The 9,077-nt window shown below is 36.1% G+C and overlaps 1 protein-coding gene across 3 annotated transcripts in view; it reads right to left on the bottom strand.

The window, feature by feature from the left end:
- Positions 1-5,419: 5,419 nt before the first annotated feature.
- The window catches only part of plcb3 (phospholipase C, beta 3 (phosphatidylinositol-specific)), a 44,156-nt gene continuing 40,498 nt past the window's right edge, over positions 5,420-9,077 (bottom strand). For 2 of the 3 annotated variants that reach the window (XM_043244406.1, XM_043244407.1), the window contains exon 34: positions 5,420-8,722. In XM_043244406.1, coding sequence (XP_043100341.1) covers positions 8,432-8,722 — 291 coding nt within the window. In that variant the 3' untranslated portion in view covers positions 5,420-8,431. The remainder of the gene's footprint in view (positions 8,723-9,077) is intronic. The other variant, XR_006251354.1, reaches the window with a different exon arrangement.

Here is a 9,077-nt window from a genome sequence, read left to right as displayed (position 1 = left end):
CCTAAGCGCATATAAAAAACCAAATTAGAAGTATTTATTGCCTAGTAGCATAAGAGCATTAAAAATAGCAAGATCTGATATATATATATTTATATATATATATATATATCAGCATATATATAGTATAGCTGCAATATATATACTTATAGATTATATATCAGAGATATGTAACTATATATATATATATCACATCAGATAATAGCTTTATATATATATATATATATATATATATATATATATATATATATATATCTAAACCATATATATATATATATATATATATATAAATATAAAAGATCTGCTTCCAGAAGTCATAGATCCTATTTTGAACATTATTAATTCATCATTGTCATTAGGATATGTCCCAAAACCTTTTAAACTATGTTTCTATATCTTGATTAGACTTAGTAAATTATGACCAATAATATATAAAGGGTTAGGGTTATTGTAATATATATAGGGTTAGTTATAGGGTTTGTTTCTCTGTTTTATGTTACTAAGACTGCCCATGTTTTAAGTTTGAGCGTGACTTACTTCGATTTCTCTTGGATAGACTTATTTTATCATGGAACGTTAATGGGTTAAATATCCCTATTAAGTGAAATAAATGCTTAGATTACTTACGACACAAAAAGGTCTCTACTGCTCTTATAAAAGAGTCTCATTTGAAGATAACTGATGTGCATCGCTTTCAAAATAGACACCTTTCTTTATCTCCTCAGCTGTCAACAAAACTTAAGGGGTACTGATAGTAATTAAGCATAATACTTTTTTTTCAATTATAAGATTCAGTGGAGATACAGAAGGCCAAATCACTTATGTTGTTGGTTCCCTAAATAATACTAAATATGCTTTTTTTATCTGTATATGCACCCACTGAGGGTGATATCTCTTTTTTTCAAGAATTAATAAGTTTAGTTGTGACTTTAACTTACTTTGGTAGTTTTAGGGGCGATTTTAATGCGGTGTTGGCTAGATCTCACGATATCTGGATGTTTTGATAAATTTTTGAGACACTCCAATATATGCAACATCTGGCGTTTACAAAATGGTGCTAGAGATTCTACATCAGTGGACACTAAATGCAACCCATGGAGATTTAACACATCTTTGTTACAGGACTGCATGTTTGAGGTTGAGCTATGCAACTCTTTGACAGAGTTTTTACAGATTAACAAAGATTCAGCCTCGAATCCCCAAGTATTATGGGAAACCACTAAATGTTTTATTAGGGGTGAATGTATACATTTTCCATCTTTTAATAAATTTAGAAAAACTAATTAATTCAATAGAGAAGGAATTAAAAGATACATTTCTTGAGACTAAAGCCAAAACACAAAATTTTCTCTAATCGGAATTAAAATCCATATACTTACATAGAGCTGAATTCATTATACACTGTACAAGACAATCCTAATACTTTTCAAGTTGTTGGCTTTGAGATTGAGAAATAGCAAATCTAAGAGTAGTATATCAGCGATTAGACACGAGATCCCGATATATACTCAATCTAAGGATGTAAATAGGGTTTATTACTACCAATATTTGTACACTTCAGAATCCAATTCTGACCCAGCAAATTTTGATTTATTCCCTAAACATTTAAGTTTCCTTAAATTAAATGACTCTCAGCATAACAAACTGGATAGTCCATCGAGGAATTACAATCTGGCCTGGACTTCATGAACAGTAATAAAGCCCCAGGTCTAGACAGGATGCATGTTTGAGGTTGAGCTATGCAACTCTTTGACAGAGTTTTACAGAGAATTACTGTTTTATTAGGGGTGAATGTATACATTTTCCATCTTTTAATAAAATAATTAATTCAATAGAGGGACATAAGAGCACCTTTAATTCTTAACTTTGCATTAGAAATAGGGGCTTTACACATGGACCAAACTATAGCTTTAATAACTTTGCTGTTGAAGAAAGTAAAGGATCCACTTGAATGTTCTAGTTATAGGCCAATTAGCCTTCTGTCCACAGATTCAAAGCTGTTGGCAAAAGTCTTGGCTTTAAGATTGGATTGGTGTATAGGAGACTTGATTGATCATGACCATTCAGGCTTTCCTAGGGGTAGATTTGCTGCCGATAATATACGCATTGTAACGAGCAGACTCACATACAGCTTCCTCTGCAATCCTTTCTTTGGATGCAGAGAAAGCATGCAACAGAATTGAGTAGGGCTTCCTGTGGTCTGTCTTGGAGCATTTGGAGCTTGGCTCCATTTTTCTACAAGCAGTTTACTATTATAAACTATTTATTCTGAATGCACAGCCAGAATAATCACTGGTTCTTCTCTCTCCCCTTCCTTTTATCTTTGCAGGGGCACTCGGCAAGGCTGTCCCCTGTCACCCCTACTTTTAAATTTATCATTAGAGCTTTTGGCCCAAGCAATTAGACAATGTCCTGCAATATTTCCAATAAGTTGCATGAATACATCTCACAAAATTTCGCTCTATGCTGGTGACGTTTTATTATATATATCAGATTTTACAGACTCAGTTAAGGAATGCTTAAAATTATTTGATACATTTGGTAAGCTGTCCGGTTATAAAATTAACTGGAATAAATCCATACTTATGCCCCTTAATTTAGCTGCTAAATCAGAGATTCAGACCTTAACCACTATGATCCCTGTCAGTGACCAGTTCATTTATATTGGAATCAGAGTTTTTCCTTTGTTATTCTGCATTTTCAAGTAGAACTATCAGTCTCTTCTGGATCAGATCAAGAGCGACCGTTTGTGTTGGTCTCCACTTAGTTTGGCTCTTCATGGAAGGATGGTCACAGTAAAGATGAATATACTTCTTAGGCTAGGTTTTTTTATTCTCAGTGTTACCCCTAACTCCACCTGCTGAATATTTTAAAGAGATCAATACAGCAGTATCAAAATTTTAGTGGAAAAATAAACAGCCTAGAATCCGTATCAAATATATGCACTGATTAAAACCGATGGTGGCTTATCATTACCAGATTTTTGGTCTTATTATTTAGCATGATATTGACTCCCCTGCTCCATTGCGGGCTTTAGAAACTAATATCATTTTCCCACTGCATCTACAAGATTTACCTTTTCTGGAATATCTAAGAAAGTCCTGGAAAAGTTTGGTCCAATTATATGCCATTTCATCAAAACCTGAAAGCAGTAGAAAAAAATCATCTGAACTTCTGGTTCCTACATTACTGGTTCTGGTTATTGTTCCTTTCAGCATAATAATAATCTTCGTACTGTTTACTTCCACATGCTGGGTTGAATGTGGTATTTTTACTTTAAAAGACCTGTACAGTGATTATGGGCTCAATGAGTTCTCTCTCCCTGGATTCTCCATTTCGCTTTACTTAAGAATAAGATCTGTGCTGAAAGCCTACGAAGTGCCCTGGTCCAATAATATATCTTCTCATCCTATGGTAAATTGGATAGATTCTAGTATGGCTTCTTGTAACACCTCACCAGCAGAGGGAGCCCTCACCTGAGTACTAGCAGGGCTCAGGCTCCTCTGCTTCTTCTCCACCTACTTCCTACTTTATAAACAGAGGCTCTCCACATGATTGATGCGAAGTATTGCCAGTTTGACTGCCTTACCGAGCATTTACCCTGATTGCCTTGTTTGTTCTCATGTGTATGACCATTGCCTGTTTGCCTGATTCACATCTCTTGGATTCTGCTTACCTGTATTGTTTGCCTGTTTGGATTGATAACCTGTTACAGACTCACTGCCTGCCTGCTGACCCTGTACTCTGAACTACCCTTGAACCTGTTTGCTGTTTGGACTGTCTGCCCGGTATTGACCCTGCTTTCCCATTATCGTTGATGTCAACTGTCTTTTCCTTTTAATAAACTTCCGCAAATGGATTCTACTCCGTCTTCTGTGTCATTGTTACACTTCTAGAGGCATTGTGACTACGACAGTATTCAAACATTCCAATTGAGATTTTCTGGGGACTTAATACTATAATTGATTGGGACAATGTCTGGGGAAACCGTTTCACCACTTCTAAAAACCAAGCTCACCAAATGATTCATTACAAGTTAATTTATGTCACTCTTTGTTTTATTATATAAAATTAAAAGAAAGTCTGACCCCTTCTGTCATCTATGTAATAATTCAAGCCAAGATACATACAAGCATATGTTCTGGGACTGTTCACAAATTTCTTTTCTCTTTCTTTTGTCAGATCTTTTGAAGACTCCGATCCAAAAGGACCCACTTGCTAGATGATTTGTCACTGACATTGTTAGTTAATCAAAAAAAAAAAGGATTCTATCTGCCACTCTGACTTGCTAAAAAGGTTATTTTAAAATTACGGCTGGAGTGTACCACAGCCAAAATACATGGGGCCAATGGAAAGACAATACAATTTTGGTTGGACTTTATTGATATGATATCAGACGATGATATCACATAAGCTGTACTTATTATCCTGCAAATACGGTTTTGTAATATCATACTGTAACCTCTTAGGCTCTGTTGTAAAAAAAAAAGAAAAAGAAAAGAAACAATTAAAAGATAACTGGGAAAGCTCTGTATTAACTCTTTCTTCAAAGCATTGGTACAACAATAAACTAGAATCTATTTATAAGCGATCACTGTGCAGCACTGGGATACTTTATGGACAACACTTTGCACAGATGGGTGATTAAAAAACAATAACACTAGTGCTGTGCGTCATTTGTTATATATAGTTTTATATCTATTACATTTTAGAAAGGCATGTTATAGACTACTCCATCTGAAAATCAGACTTATGGTTAGGGTTAGGTTTTGGTTAGGGTTTTTTTTGGTTCTCTTTAGTTTAGGGACCAAATGTCATAATAAACTAGCTGAGTATTAGCTTGCATAGTACTAGCATACAAAGCACATATTAATGCCCTATTCTGCATGATTAATAAATCACTTTTATTTATATAGCGCTTTTAACAATACAGATTGTATCAATGCACCGAACAGTATAAAATAAGAGAATACAATGACAGGTATGTATAATGACAAGATTTTAGAACAATTTGTTATTAAATGTCTCTGAAATCAAATTGATGATAATGGCTAGAAATTAAGTGCCCATGACCAGATTTAAATGTCATATTCCTACTCTTCATTTAACAACTATCTTACAAACCATTAGAAGCAGCAACTTTACCTTCAATACACACACGCACACAAAACCCCAATAAAAAAATTACACTTAAGCTTTTTATATTAAAACGTTAATATATACCATTACTACTAGCAAGGACTATACTTATTTTTTTAAATGTTTCTTTTTTTGTCAATTTTAACACTGGAAAATGTTTAAAAGGGTCTAGTAAAGTAACAATGTCTCACACATCATGTCATATAATCTGTCTTTCACAATCTGAGAACTTGTTCTCATCCTAGGAAAAGAGAACTGAAAAAAGGGAAGCACAAACAAGACATTTTTGACAATGTTCTGTATTTATTGAATGTACAGTTATATTATTTATCGAGGCAATAAAAATTACATCCAGAGTAATAATTTTCCCTTTAAACAAGGCAGAACAGTACATTATCTACATACAGTGTTAACAAAAGAGTGTTTCAGTAGGAAGGTAATAAAGAGACACATGCAGAGAAAGAGAAACAAACTATGAACTATAAAGATATGTACTTGGTTAAAGCTGTAACTGAGGCCAAGCAGAAGTTAGCCCTTGGGTAAGCATGTTTTGTCCCTTAAAGTCTGACTGCAGTCCTCACTGATTTCAGTACACACACCAGCATCACTCAGTTTGGCCCACATGTGTGATGGACCAGCCTGGCTTGTCCCCTGAGGATGTCTGATAATAGACTGAAATTAGCATGCTAATGTCTGCTTTGAAAGAAAAAAAAGCAAAAAAAAAAAAAAAAAAACACCTGTACCAACAACAAATTCAATTTACATGATATGCTTTGCAAGCATTAATAAAACAATATAAAAGGTGCTAAAATCAAAAGAAATCGGAGCAACCACATGAATTTTGTCCCATCTTAAGACACTAAAAAGTGGATTTCTAAATTACATCATTTCAAAAAAGGAATTGTTGGGTTTTTAAATGATAAAAAAAGCGCCATTCAACCATAACTACTGTCTATACACAAAACAGAACCATGAAGTGACATAACATAAGGAACAATATAGAATCATGCCACTGTAAAGAACAAGACAATCATCAGTATCAAAAAAAAAAAAAAAAAAGATAGGCCATAAAGTTTTTGTGTCTCAATATAAAACACCTGCACCTCATTTTAAGTTAGAAATCAAATACCGCACATTAGAAGACAGCTGAATGGTGCTTAGGTTACCTGTATAGTGTGCGTATCGTTAGGACACTAGATTAGCCTAAGAGGCAAGAAAAAAGACAGAAGTCACACTCAACCTCTCCTCTAGTCAGTAGTAAAATTCATTTACGCATTTATATTTAAAATTGAATTAATTATATGTAAATGGATATAAACTCTCTCGTGGTTTGGACTGAAATACACACATTAATATTTCCTGGTAGTATATACAACACTTATGTCCCTCTCCAAAGATAACGAGAGACACAGAGAGGAAACATTTACATGCAAGTACCATTTATCCCTGTTCATACGGGTAAATAAAGCTATCGACTTAACATATGAACACATTATATGGGCTGAGTCACATACACTCATGCTCGCTTCTCATAGCAAACAATGGTGTTGTCCATCTCATCTCGTTTCAGCCCTTTTTGGCTTCTGGCCTTCTAAACTCTACTGTGCAGTGTTCATTCTCACAGCCAGAGCTTACCTCACACATACGGACACACACACACACACGCGCGCGCACACACTTTGTAAATTACACTGGGAAATATTATCGTCCAAGCATGCAGAAGAACCGTCATGTCCATGATGCATATTATGTTACTCGCTCAGCAAATGTAATTGTTTGATAATCATAAGTGCTGTTATCATTGTCTTTCTCAAAGTGCTTCAATTGAGATCGTTAAGCACCAAGCACACCAGTGTGAATGATGCCCGCTCAACTCCAACTGTCTTAATATTAAGCTGCGAAGCCCTGAGAGACACAAAGAGAATGAAAAAAGGTGGAGGAAAGACGCACATGCGCATAGAATTAAAAAAAAAACTGCCCAAATGTACAAAAGCAAACATGAAATAGCGGGTGGGGGGCAGAGCAGATTACAGTACGAGAAAGCAAAATCCAAACATCATACATTCTAATGGATTAAAAAAGCCCTGGATTGTGGTGATCAGAGCTAAGCTGTAAAAGTCTTGCTTCAATCTCACATTAAAAACTCATCTCATATGCTCTGCTTTTGCTGCATATTATGCAACATGACTCTGAATAGACCCTGATAAAGCCAGACGAGGGATTTGTATGCAGCGTTCCTGACACGGCACCCGGAACGTGAGAAGATCCGAGAGGGGGGTTTGGCAGTTTGAAGTTTCCTAGACATCACTGGATTTCAGACGGTGTGAGATGCGGGATCGCTGCCAATTACACAGAATCTGGATAAGATTAGATTAGATTAGATTAAGCCAACCGGTAGAGAGACAGATACGGGGGAGGTATAGGAAAGAGAGCGAGTGGGATTATGGGATTTTAGAACGCATTAACTGGGTGAGAGAGTTCAGGCAAAGTACATGTAAATGCGAGGCACTTAATCATTTTACTGTCATCGGACACAAACAAACACTACGTACTTTTAGGAAAAAAAAAAAGGTGCTGATTGATAGCTCGTCACTGGGGCGGTACCCTCAAACGGTCGACTCGGCACCTTACGTAGCCCTAAAAGTTATCACTTTAATAAGGGCACACTTTTTGGAAGCAAATAAGGTAAATAAATAAAGTTGCCCTAGTGAAAAACATTTTTCAAAGTGTGCTCAGGGCCTGATCAACATTCACAAGACCGGATGTTTCGTCGCTGGGGTGAAATTAATTTTGTTGGCGCTGTGTAAGAAATAGTCCATCTGCGCATTATTATGTAAACGGGTACCTTTAAGACTAAGCATGAGTCTAGCGCTAGCATCACAGCGTCAGAAGGTATTACTGCCAAATTTACACTGCCACCTTTAGGACAACTCGCTGCACTACCCATAGTGCTGCAAAGTGCCCAATATAGAACTGAAATAAATAGAAAACCCTATCCCTCTGGTTTCCACAGGTATCTTGTGTACAGGTGCTAGTATGAACGAGAGGCCACGTTATTAAAGCTAGATAAAATCCGCCGTGTTTACGGATTAAAACAGGAATTTGGTTAAAAAGAATGTCAGAGTTGATTCAGACAGACATGATGGCAAGGTGTATGCAGGCTAAACAACAACAAAACCCTCCAAAAATGCATACAGCTTTTAGTAATACTATATCTATTCTTAAAATTCACACCGAGGATAGAAATGGACTGGAGAGAGTGATAAGAAAAACAAAAGAAAGATCTGTAGTATCACTAGTACACTCCTGTAGAATCCGTCTCTGAGTTGACGGCAGTGTTTGAGGTGGAGGAGGAGTCCAGCATTGAGGACGAGTTATTGGACATGTTGCTCCAGCTGTGATTGGGGGAGGAATAAGGGGGTGTGCTGCAGTTAGAGGGGGGGCCGGAGCTGGGGCTGTCGTTGGCCTGACCCACCAGAGTGTCTTTACGAGAGCCTTTACTCTCGATCTCCTGCAGATACTGATAGATCTCTTCCGGCAAGCGCTTCAGCTCTGCTTCGCAGTCGCGTGTCAGACGGGCCTGATCCTGCAGAGACGAGAAGATTCCATTTAAAGCAGGAGGGGCAAGGAAAAAAAACAATAAAAAAACATCTAAGCTTACAAATTGTATTATGAGATCTTCAAACTAGGGGTGGCGATATGGCTAAAGATTTATATGACAATATGAGCTATTAAATGTAAAAAAATATTTACTTCCCTTAAATAATAAGACCAGAGAAATATATATTTTTTAATTGTTTAGAGCATTAAAATAATGGAAAAAAAGATATTTCATTAAGGAAATATCATTAAGGAAATATAAGGACTAAGGAGATTAATCTGGACTCAATAATAAAACATAAATGAACATGCATAGGCAAAAGCAACAGATTTTTAAATCA

The sequence above is a fragment of the Puntigrus tetrazona genome, chromosome 7, assembly GCF_018831695.1.
Source record: "Puntigrus tetrazona isolate hp1 chromosome 7, ASM1883169v1, whole genome shotgun sequence".
Taxonomy (NCBI): Eukaryota; Metazoa; Chordata; class Actinopteri; order Cypriniformes; family Cyprinidae; genus Puntigrus; species Puntigrus tetrazona.
The sequence above is the reverse complement of the archived record's forward strand: the minus strand, read 5'-3'. Positions and strand labels throughout refer to the sequence as shown.